Below are 21,202 nucleotides of genomic sequence, written 5' to 3' on the forward strand. Positions count from 1 at the left end.
TTTCCTTCTCTCTGCTCCTCCTCCACTTGTTCGTGTGTGCTCTCTCACTCTCTCTCTCTGCTCCCTCAAAATAAAAATAAACTTTAAAAATAAGGTGGTATATACATACAATGAATTATCATTCAGCCTTTAGACAGGAAATCCTATCATAAGCTACACCATGGATGAACCTAAAAAACATTATGCAAAGTGAAATAAGCCAGTCACAAAAAGACAATACTGTATGATTCCACTTATGGGAGGTGTATAAAGTAGTCATCTCTTTGAAAGTAGAGTGGAGAGTGGTGAGTGTGAGTAGTGGGAGGTAGGACTGGGGGGTTGTTCAATGGGTATAGAGTTTCAGTTCTGTAAGATGAAAAAGTTCTAGAGATCTATTACACAACAATGTGCATATAGTTAACCCACTGTACTGCATACTTGAAAATAGATGATAAATTTTATGCTGAACTTTGTTATCGTAAAGATAGAAACTGTTTAGCTCATTTCACTATATTCTTAACCACTGAATACACTTTTTGCAGAACACCTTATGAGACACAACAGGAATACTACAGAATACTGTTTGGGGAATACCGCTCTAAACATCAAAGTACACTGAACTGCATGCTGTTGCCTCTAATTATCCAATCCCTTTGGTTATTTACTTCAGCCCTTCATTGGTTCCTGAGGCCAGGAAATCTTATGTTTCCAGGCAGGGGTCCAATCTTCATGCTGTCCCAGGTTAACACTGGCCTGATATTGTCACAACCGTGTGGTCTGGCACCCTTGAGGAGGGGCAGAAAAGCTGCCAGTGAAAGTGAACATCTTTTGAGAACTTTGCTCAACTTACAGTAATACTCTTATGTGCTACCCCTCCATCATGATAGACCCTTACCAGTCATCATCAGTCATGTCTGTACCACATGCCATACCACACATGTGTACACACACACACACACACACACACACACACACCAATGATAAACACCAAGCTGCTATGCTAATCAAGTTCTCAACCAGGACTCTGGACTTGGGATTAAGGTTCTAGCTCAATCTGGTATCTTGAAAGTAAAAGATCACAAGATATAAATTTGGGAACTATTGGTTGGCCCCTGTTTACTGTCTACCATGTTCCCTAAGAAAGGGAGAAACTGATCTACGGCAAGAACTGAAACCCTTCCCATCTCAGTTGTTCTTGGCCAGCTGCATTCCTGCCCTCAGGTTCCACGAGCCACCCCATCTGAGGCCCTGACATCGCACAACTCCAGAGACCACCATTCACAACCTAGAGTTCTGCCAGCGCAGTGGCCCTGCCCATAAACCCTTATAAAGCCTTTTATTGCTCAAAGGACCTCAGGGCGGTTTCTGTTACCTGCCCCTGAAGGATCAGAGAGCACCAGCTGTATTCCCACTATCGCTTATTACCTGCCTGGGCTTCTGCCAGGGGCACTTGCCATGTTGTTTCTCAAAAGCACTCCAACCTTCTCTGCCCTGCTCCTCGGCCTTTGCTCCCACTAATCTCCCTGCCTAGAATCCTCTCCGTCCTTCCTCTATTTATCCAACTCTACCCATCCTTCAACATCCAGTTCAAATGCCTCCCCTGCTCATAAAGCCCTCAGTCATCTTTCCCTCTCAACCCTAAACTTGCAAAGCGCTTTGCCCATATTTTCTTGAAGGCATTTCCACATTCCACCTTGTAATACAGACACATGTGTATGTATCTTTACTCCATTACTCAACTGTATGTTCTTGGGAGCAGGACCATTCTAATCTTTGTGTCACATACCACACCTAAGGCAGTGCCTCGCACGTAAGCAAAGGTTATAAAAAATATGTATGTATAGATGACTCTATGGGAGAACAGTACTTTGTATACTGTCTCATCTCTCTACTAAACCATCAGCATAGTGAGGGCAGAAATTCAATCTTAAATTCATCTCTGTAACCCTGCAGGAGCATGACCATGGTACAGGCATTCCAACACTTGCTGACTGAATGACCTAAAAGAGTAGATACTAGAATGCTTTCACCCCCTGCCCTTCAGCCCCACCACACGCAATCTCCACCTCTCCAAACCCGATTCTCCCATATTTAGCTCACCAGTGTTTTCAGAGGTAAAGGTCACTTACTGAGTTACTTCCATCAAAGGTAGTGGTTGCGAGGGGAAGGAGGGTGTTATTCAGAACTACCCCTAAAACCTGCTAGGGTAGAGATCCGTGACAACTTTCTGGCTGCTCTTCTGGCCATGTCAGAGGGACAGGACAGTCTGCATGGGGAGAGGAGAAGGGAGGCAGAACAGACAATTCTGCTAAGGATAGGGTGTGGCAGAGGAGAGGAGGTTAGGCGTGTCAGCGAAAGAAAGGTCCAGATCTCTGCCCCTTCATTTGTCCATCAATGCTTCCACAAGTTATTAAAAGCTGGCTATATCCACTGGAAATAAGGAAGCCAGGGCCAAAGCAACAAGCATTCAGTGAGACCCTACTAAACACAGGTCCCTGGTGCCAAGCCCTGGAGGACACACTCGGTTGTGGACTGACAGCTAGAATCCTACAAACACACTGGGGATGGAGGAAAAGAATGACAACAGAGGACAGGCTGATGAGATCCAACCCTGGCCCATCTCCACTTAGTACCTGGTGGGCGTCTCCTGATGGGATGATGTAGGCCTGGATCGGCTCTGTCACATACTCCGTGTTCCTCATGGCTTGTCTCAGCTGCCGAAGCAGCTCTGAGGTTACCTTTGGAGCCATTCTGCCGTCTGCAACAACAGGAGAGTTTGTTCCAAAACCAGCTTGCCCGGGGCAACTCAGTGACTAGTTCAAAGGCAGCCCTAGGGATGGGCCTGCCAGCTGCCCCACCCTAGCTGCATTTTCAAACTGACCACCCCCCACCACACCAACACCAAAGGTCCCAGGAACTCTACAGTTTACAGTTCTTAAATACCACTTCCCAATAGCCATGTGCGGCATGGAAAGTTGAGCTACTGATACTCATTTCCAAATTGATCAGTTACCTCTTCCACTTCCACGGCTATATTCTAAAGAGATAAACAGATGCACAAAGATACCTGTCTATCTTTGTTGATAGTAAAAAAAAAAAAAAAAAAAAAAAGTGGAGGAAAATACACAATTGGGTAAATGAACTATAATATATACAACAGGACACTACAAAATCGTTAAAAATTACAGACCAAAAAAAAATTACACTGACCTATATTTAACTGGCAAAGACACCAAAACCACTGGTGGTTGATTAAAAACAAATTACAAAAAAAGATGTACAGATTGTTCTTATCTGGAAATCTATATGTGTATATTCAGAGAGAAGTTTCTAGAAGGCCAGTCACCCAAGTGTTAATTAGTGGCTACCTTTGGAGAGAGGGACTTGGAGTGATTTTTCTTTTCTGTTTCTGATGTTTTACTGCTTAAGTCTGACCACATTAAAAGAAGTACATTTTAGGGGTGCCTGGGTGGCTCAGTCGGTTAAGCGTCCGATTCCTGATCTCAGCTCAGGTCATGATCTCATGGTTTGTGAAATCAGGCTCTGCGCTGACAGCACGGAGCCTGCTTGGAATTCTCTCTCCCTCTCCCTGCTCCTACCCAACTCGTGCTCTCTCTCTCTCTCTCTCTCTCTCAAAATAAATATATAAACTTAAAATATCATATTACAATATTTTTGTTAGCCAACCACAGATTAGGAGATCAGTCCACTACAAGTTAAAAGTCTAAGTCACGTGATCTAGTGAATACCTACTATCAACTGGGTGTGCAACCTCAGGGAGAAGGGGAGTGGGGTCTCAGTGTCTGTGTTCACCTCTCTAAAATATGGTGGTTGCAGAGTAGATCCAGGGTTTTCCAAACGAGCCCTGAAAAAGTCCCAGGGGTCCCTAAGAGTCTATCCCAATAAAACTAGAGCTGGAGTCACCAGCTCAAGAAAATACAAAACTGAAACAAATATGAAAATCATTTTAAAAAGAAAACGTTAAATGTAGTCTTACTAGAAATTCTTACACTTCATACTTTTACTAATTTCTAGTAAAGAAATCATCAAAAGAAATACTCAAATCAAAAATGTATTCTTGCCTCCTGATGAGTGCAAGAGACAATCTCTATGTGATAAAGGACATAATGCAAACTTTCAAATCATTTCAGCTGGTTTTTCAAAAAACTTTTCTCAAAAACTACTGACATCAGCGAACGGTTCTGATAACTCATACATTAAGATAACTATAGATATATGACTAGATAATGACTATATCATAGTTATAGTCCCATGGGCATATAACAACTTCACAGAAAGTCAATTATAAAACAGGGACCATACATATTTTTCCACACCCCATATACTGGCACAAAACTATACTATTAGAATTCAAGTAGAATAATGAGTTTTTCCAGCTCATTTTTAAAATAGATTTTACTTTTTTAGAACAGTTACAGATTCACAGCAAAACTGAGCAGAAAACACAGAGAGTTCCCATATACCTCTCTTTTCCAACATACACACAGCCTCCCCCACAACCAAGATTCCCCACCAATGGAGCCAGAAAGCATTATGCTAAGTGAATTAAGTCAGTCAGAGAAAGACAACAACCATATGATTTCACTCATATGTGGAATTTAAGAAACAAAACAAACGTACATAGTGGAGAAAAAGAGGAATACCAAGAAACAGACTCTTAACTATAGAGAAAAAACTGATGGTGACCAGAGGGGAGGCCGGGGGAAGGCAGGGTGGGATCATAGGTTAAATAAGTGATGGGGATTAAGGAGGGCACTCATGATGAGCACTGGGTACTGTAAGTAAGTGTTGAATCACTAAACCATACACCTGAAACTAAAATTACACTGTATGGTACCTCACTGGCACTTAAATAAAAACTTGGAAAAAAAATAAAATAAATTGAATTTAAAAAACAAAAAAAGATCACCCACCAGAGTGGTACATTGGTTACCACTGATAAACCTACACAGACACATAATTATCCCCCTAAGCCCACAGTTCATTTTAGAATTCACTCTTGGTGTGGTACATTCTACAGGTTTTGACAAATGCATGTCACGTATCTAGCATTATAGCATCATACGAAACCACTTAATAGTTTTCATTGCCCTAAAAATCCTCTCTGCTCGGTCTTTTTATCCCTCTGCCTCACTGCCCCCCAATCCCCAGCAGGGACCAATCTTTTTACTGTCTGCACAGTGTTGCCTTTTCCAGAAATTCAGACAGCTGGAATCACACAACACATAGCCTTTTCAGATTGGCTTCTTTCACTTAGCAATATAGATTTAAGGTTCTTCCACATCTTTTCTTGATAGCTCATTTCTTTTTAGTGATGAATAATATCCCATTGTCTGGATGTACCACAGGTTATGTATACATCCAGCTACCGAAGGTCATCATGGTTGCTTCCAAGTTGTGGCTGTTGTGTATGAAGCTGCCATAAACATTCATGTACAGGTTTTTGCATGGACTTAAGTTTCCAACTCCTTTGGGTAAATACCAAGGAGAATGACCACTGGATCCTAAGGTAAGAATACATTTGGTTTTGTAAGAAAATGCCAAACTTGTCTTCAAAGTGGCTATACCATTTTGCACTCCCACCATTAATGAATGAAAGTTCCTGCTGCTCTACTCCCTCACCAACATTTGGTGTCTCCAGTGTTTCGTATTTTGCCAACCCATTTTTTAAACAAATAAAAAATATTTTACTTAACTATACATGTCCTAACATACAATGTTGGAAGTAATGAAGAGTGACAATGGAGCCATTATACGACCAGTATGGTCAAGGACTGACAGCCTGACTCAGTGTGGCTTGAACTCTGCTAGATCTGTTTAGGTTTGTCTTCCACATTTTTATCTGCTTCTTCTCCATCATCACCAGCATCTGGGGCTACAGAAGTCTCAGTCATTACAGTTACCTCCAATAGACTCCCCTGTGAGGTACCATGTTGATCTTGGGACTCACTGAAGAAGTGCTCCATTCTTAATTTGCCAGGGTAGCATCGACCACCGGCACCAGGGCTCCATCTCAGGAGTCTCCACAGGACAGCAAGTACTTAATGACAGAGTCACTGGAAACAGTCCTATTCACAATTCAAACATTCCCATGTTCCTTGCATTATAGCTGCCTCTGAATACTTTTCAGAGAGGCATCCTTTCCTTTGGTCTAATCTGTTTAACCTGTAATTTCTCTTCTATCTAAGAAGGATCATAATTATCTGATCCAACCTAAGTTTATATGTCAACACTTCCATTGGGTTCAAAATGAAGCCTACTGCAACCTTGTAAGCTTGCCAGCACCTGAAACTATACTGTGACATCTTTCAGGGGCTTCAAACCATATTTCTGAGCAAGTTGACATTAAAAAGAGTCAAATCAAAATGCAGACTTCCTCGGAGCAGTATTTCCACCTTGGCCGCACAACAGAACTACCTGGGGGACTTCTAATTTAATTAGTCTGGAGTACAGCCTGGGCATCTGGAATTTTAAAAAAAGCAAATACATGATAGCAGCGAATGTATTTTCTTTCAAGATCTTCAATTTCCTTATAGGATTTGGCTTCTATCTGGGCACATTCTGACTTAAAGATTTTGATGGCACTGACTGGGAGTTTATAGCACTGACCAGAGTACATATCAACCTTATCAGTCACTGACTTCATCAATAAAGTCAACAGAACTAACGGCAAGCACAAAATCCTCAATTCCAAACTGAAAATCAGCACAGGCAAGATGGAACTGGCCAAGGACATCCTCTGCCTCAGGGTCACCATAACCTGCCTCCTCACCACCAGATTCTGACCTTCATCACCATCTCTGCCTCATCCTCACCTTTCCCCTCTTGACCGGCCTCCTCGGAAACATCAGCACCGCAGGCCTTACTCTACTCCACACCCCGCACTTCCCTACACAATGCCACCTGCCGTCACCACCTTCCCTGCTCCCTTCTCCTCTTCCTTCACATTTGGTTGGTGTCCTTGGTCAGATGCAGCCACTTCTTTGTCACCCATATCAGACACAAAGAAAGCGCTCCCCAGACCGCAACCCACAGTCAGGAGATGGTAAGTGGCAGCGGCAGCCACAGCAAAGGTGAAGAAGATAGTGATAGGCAATGACTAAAGCAATGGGCTGGGGCATTGGAGGCGGCTTCCAGGCACCAAGATGGCTGGAGCAGCTGTGGCCGCAAGCACAACAGGCCCTGAAAGCAATTGAATGGGTGTGCAGCTAGCCGAGGAGGGGACGAGACTTACAGAATTACAAGACCCAGCCATGGAGGTGGCAGCACTTGAAAACGCGGCCAAGATGGAGGAGATGAGAGTCTCGGCTGGTTACCCTCGCCAGGTGACTTTTATGAGGGTTAGATAGGTTACTATATACAATGCACTTAGAAACAGTGTCACACACACAGTAAATGTTATGTGTGTGCAATTAATAGAGAGAGATACACATTAACTAACTATGAAGGCAATGTGATAAATAGCGCAACAGGCGTATATATTGCTTCTCCCTAAGAGAGGGACCATGCCATCCTCATTCCCGAATCCATGTATCTAGCCCACCACCTAACACATACATATGCTCACTCAAAGAGGGCTGAGTCAAGGTCACAACTATATGTCATGATCTTTTATCAACCAGACTCAGTATAACCAACAGCAATGAATCTTCAGTGAAAGAAGAAAGCAAGGATCTTAGATGTCATATTACAGCATCTGCTCACTCCACATTCCATTACTTTTAGAAATTTAGAAGCAGCCAAGAGTTAATCAGGGTGTGCAGGGAAGAAAGAAGCCAAGAGCAACAAGCCTAGACCATGATGTAACATTAGCCCATACGCTGCCAGGTATTTTTAAATCATGCTTTAAAGAGAATGACTCACTTAAAGGTCTCTTGTACATGCAGGCCTGCTTTTAGAAATAAGTTTCTAAACCTTCAGCCTTTATCATAAACAAAACTTCACTGCTTAGAAGTACATGAAAAGCACACCATATTTACCTCACTGGGTGGCTAGAAGAATTTAACTTGACATCATGTGTTAGAGCACCATGCACAGCATCTAGTACATTATAAAAGCTCAAGGAATATTATTTGAGTCTGGATCTGAAGCACCAGCTGGGTTTCCTACACGCCTTGTTGTAAGAATAGAAGGGGCTGGTTTACTCCGATTTCAGCATCTTAACACATGCAAAGATGCCAGGCTGCTCTTCCAGCATCAACAGCTTTAGAAGCAGTGGTTTCCTTCTCTGTCTCACTGCGGAGTGAGGACTGAGGGCTTTACACACATTAGTGGTTAGTTCTCACAATAACCCTCCAAGGGAGGTTTCGCTATTCCCATTTTATAAAGGAACAGGAGTTAAATACTTGCCCCAGACAACTGGATCATCAGGCACCAAGACCCAATATCTATCTAATTCCCAAGTCTATGCTCTACTATAACATATTATCTAGGGGATGTAATAGAGGCTCTCTTCAAAGTATTCTAAGACCAATGGAGTCAAACAAGTGGGTTCTAGTTTCCAGCTGGGATCAGCAATCTCAGACAACTGACGTTCCCTGGACCTCTCTTTCTTCATACATAATAAAGAGAAGTTCTCTTTAAACTCTAAATTTGATCATTCGATCACTTTTTCCCTTTACTTACTTATTTCTCATTCCTTCTTCCTTCTTCCTCCCCTCCCAGTGTGACCCAAAATGTGTTGGATACATTTATCTATATTTTTAAAGAAAAGGGACCTAACTGCATGCAATTATAGCACTGCTCTTCCAAAGAGAGACCAGTCACGGCTTATGTGCTTCAGGTGATCAATTTTTTTCAGTCAACTAAAAGGAAATGCTGTGGTTCTCCTGGGTGGTCCTCAGAAAAGCGTTAGCTTTCAAGGGATAGAAACGCACTTAAATACCACTTTTCAGAATTCAGGATTCTGGCAACCCAACAATATAATCAGCCAGTTTTGGGAAGACAGTATGGTTCCAGAAATTTCTCCCAAAAAGATTTTCCTGAATGTACATTCAATGTATACAGTAGAGTACTATACTATAAACTTTTCTCATCTCATAATCTTAAGACAAAAATTGGAGGCCACTCTCTAAGGTAGTCAATAAAAGTTTACAATAGAGAGTAGAAAAACCAGAAGAGGCCATTTGCAAAAAATAACCTATCTCCTCTTCCACCACCACCCAATCCCCAGAAACAGGAAATACAAAAACTAAAATTCTCTAATGTGTTACCTAAAAAAGTGGTAAATATAGACAGAAATAGTAACCAACTATCCAGAAGCCAAAAGACAAAATGGTTTTTAATTTCCACATATATATCTACCCAATTAGTCCCAACCATGAGCAGTTATTAATCCTTTACCCCCTCTTCTCTCCCACTTGGAGTTAGAGTATGGGGACCTAAAATTCTTTTGAGGGGTGCCTGGGTGGCTCAGTCGGTTGGGCGTCCAACTTCGGCTCAGGTCATGATCTCACAGTTTGTGAGTTCGAACCCCGCGTCAGGCTCTGTGCTGACAGCTCAGAGCCTGGAGCCTGCTTCGGATTCTGTGTCTCCTTCTCTCTCTGCCCCTCCCCAACTTGTGCTCTATGTCTGTCAAAAAATAAATAAATGTAAAAAAAAAATTTTTTTTTAATTCTTTTGAGATGTTCCATCTAATTAATAGGCAAAATTATTACCTGTTTCCGTGCCTGGGTCACCAGAGTATGCCACCTCGTTAGGCTCAATTATTCTTAAATTTTTCAGCTGAAAATCCTGGTGATTCGCCCTTAAGAAGAGAAAGAACAGGATATTGCAGACTTTGACCATAGGAAATGTGGCAAGGCTTATTTAGAGAGGATATCTACTTGACTTAGCAATTTTCCTTCATGAGTCAGAAGGACTCTCACCCCGATATCAAAATGAAATTAAGTAAAAGTTTCAGATAAAACCTGCAGCTAAAACAGCACTATAGCAGGCAAACCTACTCAGATCTAACCTCTTAATTCATGAATTCTCTTCAGTTATGTCTAATCTCCTAACTAGTCTAAAAAGATTTTTTTGGCAACAACTATATTTTTCACATGTACAAATTCTATTTGGTTTGTTTGGGGGTTTTTTGTTTGTTTGTTTGTTTTTAAAGAGAGAGGGCAGAAGAGAACAGAAGGAGAGAAAGAGAATCTTAAGCAGGCTCCACGCTCACCATGGAGCCCAATCCCATGACCCTGGGATCATGACCTGAGCCAAAATCAAGAGTCAGACACTCAATCACTGAGCCACCCAGGCACTCCTGGGTTTTGTTTTGTTTTGTTTTTTAATTTGCCTGCTCTTTCTTCATGGTGTGCCATTCTTTCACTATGGTTTCTATTCCTTCTCTTAACTTCAATTATTTGGGGCCCTTATTTTAGAATTCATTTCAGACTTAGAAGGTCTTAGAACCAACTAATCTTTGACAAAGCAGGAAAGAATATCCAATGGAAAAAATACAGTCTCTTCAGCAAATAGTGTTGGGAAAACTGGACAGCGACATGCAAAAGAATGAACCTGGACCCCTTTCTTACACCACACACAAAAAAAAACTCAAAACAGATGAAAGACCTAAACGTAAGACAGGAAACCATCAAAATCCTAGAGGAGAAAGCAGGCAAAAAACCTCTAGGATTTTGATGGTTTCCTCTTTGACCTCAGTTGCAGCAACTTCTTACTCAACACATCTTTGGAGGCAACGGAAACAAAAGCAAAAATGAACTACTGGGACCTCATCAAGATAAAAAGCTTCTGCACAGCCAAGGAAACAATCAGCAAAACTAAAAAGCAACCAACGGAATGGAAGAAGATATTTGCAAATGACATGTCAGACAAAGGGTTAGTATCCAAAATCTGTAAAGAACTTCTCAAACTCAACACCCAAAAAACAAATCATCCAGTGAAGAAATGGGCAAAAGACATGAACAGACACTTCTCCAAAGAAGACATCCAGATGGCCAACCGACACATGAAAAAATGCTCAACATTACTAATAATCAGGGAATTACAAATCAAACCCACAATGAGATACCACTTCACACCTGTCAGAATGGCTAACATTAACAACTCGGGCAGCAACTCAGATGTTGGTGAGGATGCAGAGAAAGAGGATCTCTTTCACACTGCTGGTGGGAATGCAAACTGGTGCAGCCACTCTGGAAAACAGTATGGAGGTTTCTCAAAAAGTTAAAAATAGAACTACCCTACGACCCAGCAACTGCACTACTAGGTATTTACCCAAAGGACACAGGAGTGCTGTTTCAAAGGGGCACATGCATACCAATGTTTATAGCAGCACTATCGACAATAGCCAAAGTATGGAAAGAGCCCAAATGTCCATCGATGGATGAATGGATAAAGAAGATGTGGTATATATATACAATGGAGTATTACTAGGCAATCAAAAAGAATGAAATCTTGCCATTTGCAACAACATGGATGGAACTAGAGTGTATTATGCTAAGCGAAATTGGTCAGTCAGAGAAAGACAAATAACATATGACTTCTCATGTGTGAAATTTAAGATACAAACAGACGAACATCAAGGAAGGGAAGCAAAAATAATATTAAAAACAGGAGGGAGATAAACTATAAGAGACTCTTTAATAGAACAAACTGAGGATTGCTGGAGGCATCTTGGGTGGGGGGATGAGCTCAATGGGCAAGGGGCATTAAGGAGGACACTTGCTGGGATGAGCACTGGGTGTTATATGTAAGTGATGAATCACTAAATTCAATATAATGATTCTGAAACCATTATTACGCTACATATTAACTAACTTGGAGGTAAATTTTAAAAAATTAAAAATTAAATTAAAAAAAGAAGGTCTTGGGATAGTAAACTTCAAGTTTGCTGGGCCTGCTGGCTCCCTCTTAGTAAGTTATTCCTTGTGTGTTTTGTAATCTTTTATTAGGAGCTTATCTTCAATAGAAACTATTTTATCTGTGAAATGTCCTGGTTGTACCAGCACCACTGTCACTGTTGTTTGCTTATGAGATTAATCTCCACTTTAATTTCTTAGCTAGGAGATTTACACACAAATCTCCTATCCCCATCTAGGGATAGTCTGATGCCCTGGACCCCAGGTAAGAAGGCCTATAGAGTCTGATAACCTCCCCCGGCTCGGCTTACCAGCTACCATTCAAGCTTTAAGTTCCCCTAAATTTCTGGCACCTGACAATTTCTCTTTCTTTCAAGACTTTTCTATAATTGAGGCCCTACTCTAGACACAACAATGAACAAAACAGACAACATCTCTGACCTCAGGAGGTTTACGTGGGTAGGGGGATAGGGGCTCGAGGATGCAGAATGAAGAGGATCCAGGCGAGGCATTAGACACAAAACAAGAACACAGTCTGTCAGGGAGTTCTGTGAAGAAAAGTAAAGCGGGGCAAGGGGAAGAGTGTCAGAGAGGGAAAGGGAAAGGTGATATTATATGGGGTTGCTAGGCAAGGTCTCTCTGCTAACAGATGACATTTTAGCAGTCCTAAAAAAAAAAAGTGACAGATCAAGCCATGTGAAAGTCTGAGAACATTCTAGAGAAGGGGACTAGTAAGTGCAAAGTCCCTAAGGCAGGAGTATGCCTGGTATACATCGGAGAAAGCAAGGAGGCCAGTGTGGTGTGACCGTGTGTGCTGGCAGGTGGGGAGGTAAGTGGTTAGGAGACAAGAACGGAGGCAACAAGGAGCCTGCTGTAGGTCATACAAAGGGTTTGGATTTTATTCAGTTTTAAACTTAAAGGAAATTTTGTCATAACTTTACATTTTTATGTATTAGTAGAGGGACAGGAGCCCACATTAGCTCAATTCACCACATAGCCAGAACGAGAAGACCAGACATTTTCACCAATCTTTCCAGGCCTACTCTCTGATGGCTGCTACTTTAATCTTGTTGGACAGAATGAGATGTTCTTTATTGAGGATCATATATTCTTTCATTAAAAAGTAAGACGTCAATATTTCTTATAAATCTAAGTGCAAATATCCTCAGCAAAATACTAGCAAAACTGAATACATTAACATATAAAAAAGATCATATACCATCACCAAGTGGGATTTATCCCATAAATGCAAGATGGGTTCAACATACAAAAATTAATGTCATACACAGTATCAATAGAATAAAGAATAAAAACTGCATGATCACATCAGAAGACACAGAAAAAGCATTTTGACAAAATCTAACACCTCTTCATGATAAAAGTACTCAGTAAACTAGAAGAGAAATTCTTCAACCTGATCAAGAATATTACAAAAATCCACAGCTAACATCATCTTTCTTTTTTTTTTTTTTTAATTTTTTAATGTTTACTTATTTTGGGGAAAGAAAGAGACAGAGACAGAGACAGAGACAGAGATAGAGTACGAGTAGGGGAGGGGCGGAGAGAGAGGGAGACACACAATCTGAAGCAGGCTCCAGGCCCTGAGCAAGTGTTCAGCACAGAGCCTAACGCGGGGCTTGAACCCATGAACCGCGAGATCATGACCTGAGCCAAAGTTGGACACTTAATCGACTGAGCCACCCAGGCGCCCCAACAGCTAACATCATCTTTTTTTTTTATATGAAATTTATTGACAAATTGGTTTCCATACAACACCCAGTGCTCATCCCAAAAGGTGCCCTCCTCAATACCCATCACCCACCCTCTCCTCCCTCCCACCCCCATCAACCCTCAGTTTGTTCTCAGTCATCTTTAATGTTAAAAGGTTGAACACTTTCTATCTAAGATAAAGAACAGGACAAAGATGTCCAATCTTGCTACTTTAGTCAACACTATACTGGAGGTTCTATCCAGGGCAATTAGGCAAAAAAGTGAAATAGAAAACATCAAGATTAGAAAAGAAGTAAAATTATCTCTACTTGCAAATAGCAGTATCTTCAATATAGAAAATCTTGAAGAACCTACACAAAAGAATTAGAACAAAGAAGACTGCAATCAAGACTGCAGGATACCAAATCAATATACAGTAATTAATTGTGTTTCTATATACTTGCAATGAACAATCCAAAAATAAAACTAAGAAAAGTTCATTTACAACAGCATCAAAAGAATGACTACCTAGGAATATATTTAACAAAACAGATGCAAAACTTATACTCTGAAAACTACAAAACATTGTGAAAGAAATTAAAATAGACCTAAATAAATGGAAAGACATTCTATGTTCACGGATTGGAAGACTCAGTATTGTTAAAATTGCAATGCTCCCCCAAAATAATCTAGAGGTAAATCCCTACCAAATTTCAGCTAGCTTGTATGTGCAGAAATTGACAAGCAAATCCTAAAATTCATATGGAAATGCATGGAATGCAGAATAGCCACATCAATCTTGAAAAAGAACAACACTGGAGGATTCATCCTTCCTGATTTCAAAACTAATAAAACTACAGTAATCAAGACAGTGTGGTATTGGCATAAGGTATTGGCATATAGATCAATGAGACAGAATTAGTTCAGAAATAAACTCTCACACTTATTGCCAGTTTTTGACAACAGTGCCAAAACTATTCAATGGAGGGGGAAAAAAAAAAAGAGTGTCTTCAACAAATAATGCTAGGACAACGGGGAATCCACATGCAAAAGAACGAAACTGAACCCCTACCCTCACACCAAAAATGAAAATTAACTTAAAATGGATCACAGACATAAATGTTTTCTTGGAAGAATACACAGGCACAAATCTGCCCTTGGATTAGGCAATGATTTCTTAGATACGACATCAAAAGTATAAGCAACCGAAGGAAACAGATACACTGGGCTTTATTAAAGACTTTTTTACTTCAGAGGATACCATCAAGAAAGTGAAAAGACAGGGCACCTGGCTGGCTCAGTGGGTACAGCATGAGACTCTTGACCTCAGGGTCATGAGTTGAACCCCACATTGGGTATGAAGGCTACTTAAAATAAAATGGTTAAAAAGAGAGAGAGAGAGAGAAAGTGAAAAGACAACTGATAAAATGAGAGAAAATATTTGCAACTCATATCTGATAAGAGGCTAACATCCAGAGTATTGCGAGACACCTGGGTGCCTCAGTCGGTTGAACACCCAACTCTTGATTTCTGCTCAGGGCGTGGGATAGAGCCCCGTGTCAGGCTCCACACCGAGTGTGGAGCCTATTTAACAGTTTCTTTCGCCCTCTCCCTCTGCCCCTCTCCCCTACTCACACTCTCTCTAAAATATAATAATAATAATAAATTAAAATAAAATAAATTTTAAAAAAAGAACTATTGCAACTCAACAATAAAAAGGCCACCCCAGGGGCGCCTGGGTGGCTCGGTCGGTTAAGCATCCGACTTCGGCTCAGGTCATGATCTCGCGGTTTGTGAGTTCGAGCCCCGCGTTGGGCTCTGTGCTGACAGCTCAGAGCCTGGAGCCTGTTTCAGATTCTGTGTCTCCCTCTCTCTCTGCCCCTCCCCTGTTCATGCTCTGTCTCTCTCTGTCTCAAAAATAAATAAACGTTAAAAAAAAAAAAAAAAAAGGCCACCCAGGGGCGCCTGGGTGGCTCAGTCGGTTAAGCAGCCAACATCGGCTCGGGTCATGATCTCACAGTTTGTGAGTTTGAGCCCCACATCGGGCTCTGTGCTGAGTGGGGCTCTGTGCTGACAATTCAAACCCTGAAGCCTGCTTTGGATTCTTTGTCTGCCTCTCTCTCTGACCCTCCCCTGCTTGCTCTCTCTCTCTCTCTCTCTCTCTCTCTCAAAAATAAATAAACATTTAAAAAAATTAAAACAAAAAAAGACAACCCAATTTTTTTTTTTTTTTTTGAAAGAGAGAGAAAGAGAACATACATGAGAGGAGCAGAGGGAGAGAATCCCAAGCAAGCTTCACATCCATCGCAGAGCCCAGTGTGGGGCTCGATCCCACAACAGTGAGATCACAACCTGAGCCGAAATCAAGAGTTGGATGCTGACCCAATTGAGCCACCCAGGCTCCCCATGACAACCCAATTTTAAAATGGTCAAGGGCATCTGAATAGACATTTTCGAACACACATATTTCCTAAGAAGATATTCAAAGAGTGAATGAGCACATGAAAAGATTTTCAGTATATTTATCCGTTAGAGAAATGCCAATCAAAATCACAATGAGATATAAGTTCACATCCACTAGGAAGGTTATAATCAAAAAGAACAGAAATAACAAGTGTAGGAAAGGATGTGAAAAAATTGGAACCCTCAGACATTGCTGGTGGGAATATAAAATGGTGTAGTGACTTTGGAAAACAGTCCAGCATTCCTCAAAAGGTGAAATATAGAATTATCCTATAGCGGGGCGCCTGGTGGCTCAGTCAGTTGAGGGTCTGACCCCTGATCTCAGCTCAGGTCATGATCTCATGGTTCCTGGGCTAGAGCCCCCACATAGGGCTCTGCACTGACAGCTCGGAACCTGCTGGGATCCCCTCTCCTTCTCTCTCTCCTCTCCCCCACTCACATACACATGTGCTCTCTCAACACTCTCTCTCAAAATTAATAAATAAACATTTAGTAAATAATAATAATTATTATTATCCTATGACCCAGCAATTCCACTCCTAGGTATGAAAAATTAAAAACACAAGCCCACATAAAAACTTGTATATGAATCTTCATAGCGGCATGTTCATAATAGCCACAAAGTAGAAACAACCAAAATGTCCATCAACTGATGAAAGGATAAATACCTGGTCTATCCATACAATGGAATATTACTTGGCAATACAAAGGAATCAAGTACTGATGACTTGGTACAGCATAGTAAACTCTGAAAACATTTTATGCTAAGTGAAAAAAGCTGGTCACAGAAGACCGTATGTTGTACGTCCAGAACAGGCAAATCCATAGAGACAGAAAGTAGATTGGCAACCGCCTACCAGTGGGGTGAAGTTGGAGAAAATGACGAGCACCTACCAATGTGTACAGGGTTTCCTCTGGCAAGGGGTAAGGATGTTCTAACACTGGGTGTAGTGTTGGTTGTACAACTCTAGGATTATTCGAAAAATCACTGAAATGTATGTTTTATTTTATTTTTTTAGTGTTTTATTTTATCTTTGAGAGAGACAGAGCGAGTGGCGGGGAGGGACAGAGAAAGAGGGAGACACAGAATCTGAAGCAGGCTCTGCGCTGTCGCAGAGAGCCCGACGCGGGGCTCGAACTCAAGAACCGCGAGATCATGACCTGAGTCAAAGTCAGACATTTAATGAACTGAGCCACCCACGTGCCCCAAAATGTATGTCTTAAATAGGTGAATAATGTGGTACATGAATTATATCTCAATAAAGCTGCTATAGTATTTTACAAGGTAAGAAACCTCTTTTTCTTGGACAGAGATCTATGTCACAGTCTCACCTGATTCCCCTTGACTTCATATACCCGTTTAGCAGATGGTGAGCCAAGGAAGTCAGTTTCTCTATACATTCAAAGTTAACTAATCAGGGCACAGGACAAGAGGGCTGGAGGGAAGTTATTCAGAAGTAGCTCTATTCTTTCACTTTTTACAAGAGAAGGCACAAAGATAACTTGCCACAGGCCATACACTCAGTAGCTGTGAAGCCAAGACAAGAAGTAGGGTCTGACGGGCGAAGCTCACAGATTTTCAATTCAAGCTCGCTCTCTGAGCATCACTACCTCCACCTTCCTGGCAGGATCAAAGGAGCCACAAAGCAGCTAAACATTACAGTTGTTCTGTTCCTGTCACACCCTGGTGTCTGCAGGATCCAAGACCCAGCCACCCTTCACTTACCTGGACAGATACATTCTCAGGCTCTCAGTTGAAGCAGGGCTACCCTTAAATGTTAGAGGTACAATGCACTTCAGGGACCATCCAACTCAGCTCCCTCCTCTAGACAAAGGAACTGAGAAACAGAGACCAAATGACCTGCTCAAAGCCTCACAGCTAGCTGGGTGACAGAGCTAGTCTAGAACTACAGTCCAGGCCTCCCAACTTCCAGCACAGAGCTTCCTCGACCCATACGTTCTCAACATCGTGATGTGCCAAGAGGTGGGTAAGGGGAAAAATCGTGCAGAGAACTTCCTGTTCAATCTTCGCATAAGATGGGAGGGGCACATCTTTCTCCCATTTTATAAAGAAACGCCGGCAGGGTTGTGCTTACTCTCCCCCTTACCCGGGTCGGTGATGAGAATCACACACAATTATCATTCAGGATGGGACAAAACAAGGATCAAGATCCTGAATCACAACATGGGGCACCTATGTGGCTCAGTCAATTAAGCATCCAGCTCTTGGTTACGGTTCAGGTCATGATGTCACGGTTCCTGGGTTCAAGCCCCGTGTCAGGCTCTGTGCTAATGGTGCGGGGCCTGTTTGGAGAATCTCTCCCTCTCTCTCTGCCCCGCCTCCGTGCCCTCGCCCTCTCTCTCTCTCTCTCTCTCTCTCTCTCAAAACAAATAAAATAAACTTAAAAAAAAAAAAAGATGCTCAATCACGTCTAATAAGGTAAGGGTAGACTGAAATAAGTTTTAAGATGCAGAAGTGGGAAATGTGGTCTTTTCCTACCCCAAATCCATCCCTCCCTCCTTCCTTTGGTCAAAGCACAATGGTTTCCATCTAAGACAGTCTCATGTCCATTTTCCGTCCACAGAGTTGGTATGAATCTCATCCCCTCACCCACCAACTTCTGGGACCCACACCTGGGCAATCTATCCCTGTGATCACAACGACTAGTTCAGGGATAAACATTAGGTCAAGTCAGACTACTGGAAATCAGATCTGGGATTTGTGCTCCAGCCATTAGGAAAGAAGTCTCTATTTCTGCTGGGGCTGCCAGCTTAGAACCATCATACCTCCCATAAGGACAAAGTCTGCCTGAGAACGAAGCCAACACTTAAGAAAACAGAGCCAAGATGGGAATGCAAGCTGGTGCAGCCACTCTGGAAAACAGTATGGAGGTTCCTCAAAAAACTAAAAATAGAACTACCCTACGACCCAGCAATTGCACTACTAGGCATTTATCCAAGGGATACAGGTGTGCTGTTTCGAAGGGACACATGCACCCCCATGTTTATAGCAGCGCTATCAACGATAGCCAAAGTATGGAAAGAGCCCGAATGTCCATCGATGGATGAATGGATAAAGAAGATGTGGTATATACATACAATGGAGTATTACTCGGTAATCAAAAAGAATGAAATCTTGCCATTTGCAATTACATGGATGGAACTGGAGGGTATTATGCTAAGTGAAATTAGTCAGAGAAAGACAAAACTCATATGCCTTCACTCATATGAGGACTTTAAGAGAAAAAAACAGATGAACATAAGGGAAGGGAAATAAAAATAATATAAAAACAGGGAGGCGGACAAAACAGAAGAGACTCATAAATATGGAGAACAGGGTTACTGGAGGGGCTGTGGGAGGGGGGATGGGCTAAATGGGTAAGAGGCACTAAGGAATCTACTCCTGAAATCATTGTTGCACTATACGCTAACTAATTTGGATGTAAATTTTAAAAAATAAAAAAGAAAACTACGAAAAAAAAAAGAAAACAGAGCCAAGAGATACAAAAAAAAGAGGCCAAGTCTCATGCCAGTGTTGGTCTCCTGGACTGAGCTGCACTAGAAGTCAGCTCAACCCCTTTTTTACCTAAATCAATTTTACCTGAAATGCAAGAAGTTCTCATTTTTACACTGAATAGCACTCAAATTCTGCCACTAGGGGAGGGGCCTAGGGCAAATGTCCCTTCTTAGTCTCTCAGTTGCCTTCTGCGTGTGGAGGCTTTGCCAACTGATGCCAAAAGACCCTTCTGCCCCTAAAATGTTGTGATTCTATAATCTAATCTTGGTCCTCAAAGCTACTTATGGGTCTAGGACCTAACTCACATTAACCTAACCCCATTTCCAGCACTTAACATACTGGCAACTCCTTCCACACCAGGTTTGCCACAAGGCCCCACATCCTTCCACAAGCCAGGTCTGCTTTTCTACTCATCCCAAGCATGCCATAGAAAGCCCAAGGCCAGGTCAAGGTCAGCTCTGGATCTGTCCACTCACAATCACAAGTACAAGCCATGGTCCGCGTTCAGCAAGTGGGACCGGCCATGCTGCCAGGTATATTTAGTCAAGTCTCAACTGGTCCGAGGATGGTTGATCCCGTGTGCATGGCAGGGAATTTGGCTTCCGGCCTTTGTGATCTCTGAACGTTTCTCAGTCTCCCACTTTGTTAGCTGCTGTAATAAGTATACCCTGGTTATGGGGGGAGTATAAACTGAAATGTGTTTGAGACCAGGAGATTATCCTTCTCACCTCCCTGTGCCCAGGGAGAGCCCAGGGCAGGTTACTGGTGGGATCTTTCTAGAGATTATGCCGAAGTATTCCCTTACACAGTCTCTGAAACCAATTGGGTGGGGATGGGCCTGCGGCTCCCCATCTTCGTGGCGGCTGCGATCAGTAAGTCGAATTGCCGGTATCAGTATTGTCAGGGTTGTAATTTGAGAATTATATTCCCCGGGAAGAGGGCGAGAGCAGGGGCTCTTCCACTTCCCAGGACACCTGGAGGCGCCTGGAGGGGCCAACTTCCTGCAACAGCCTAGGCCTTCCCGCTGGGCCAGGGGGAGAGGTGGGACACGGCCACCGCCCCTCCGACCCAGCGATGCCGCTCCGCGGACACGCTCATCCGGGAACCGGGACCAGGCTGCCCGAGGGTGCCCGCAGCCCTCCTGAAACGAAACGGAACTTGCCCGGTTGCATGGCTCCCTCCCCCTGCTCCCGCTTGGGGGTCTCCCGAAAGCCAGGGCCCTCGCCGGACTGTGATGGGCCGCCTGCCGCTTCTCACCCTCTAGTTCCAGCCCTCCGGGGTGCCACATGCGCGCCCGGCGCCCGGAATCACGCGCTGCCCAGACGCCGGCTCCCCGGCAGAGTCCCTCACCTTACTCGCGGTGCCTTTCTGGAGGCTGCCATTCGGCGGTGACGTGCCCCGGCCCACGTCAGGGGAGCGCAGACCAGCTGATCACCCTGGGAAGAGCAGGAAGGAGCGAGGCAGGCGCGCAGGCTGCAAGCGCGCGAGCCGAGGGGCCACGCCCCCTTCTGTGGCGTGCGCTCGCGCCGCGGCCCCGCCCGCCCGAGGGCCCCGCCCACAAGCCCGCAGCTCCAAGGCTTGCTGTCAGGGAGGCGGGAAGTAGGAAGTGTGTCCGGGTTTCCACCCCAGCAGGCCTTGCCTCTTCCCCTGCGGCGGGTTAAGGGGTGGAGGCCGTGCCACGGAGCATCATTTCTGTTGGTTTTTCTCG

General features: G+C 43.1%; 1 protein-coding gene across 1 annotated transcript in view; it reads right to left on the bottom strand.

Annotated features, from left to right (window-relative positions):
* The window catches only part of XPNPEP1 (X-prolyl aminopeptidase 1), a 58,715-nt gene extending 37,790 nt beyond the window's left edge, over nt 1–20,925 (bottom strand). Inside the window, exons 1-3 of the mRNA XM_047073414.1 lie at nt 20,845–20,925; nt 9,657–9,745; nt 2,613–2,737 (exon numbers count right to left, since the gene is read on the bottom strand). Coding sequence (XP_046929370.1) covers nt 2,613–2,737; nt 9,657–9,745; nt 20,845–20,876 — 246 coding nt within the window. The 5' untranslated portion in view covers nt 20,877–20,925. The remainder of the gene's footprint in view (nt 1–2,612; nt 2,738–9,656; nt 9,746–20,844) is intronic.
* Between the last annotated feature and the right edge of the window lie 277 nt (nt 20,926–21,202).

The sequence above is a fragment of the Lynx rufus genome, unplaced genomic scaffold (assembly GCF_022079265.1).
Source record: "Lynx rufus isolate CCGP_SWC_20201006 ecotype Redwood Valley unplaced genomic scaffold, mLynRuf1.p SCAF_11, whole genome shotgun sequence".
Lineage (NCBI taxonomy): Eukaryota > Metazoa > Chordata > Mammalia > Carnivora > Felidae > Lynx > Lynx rufus.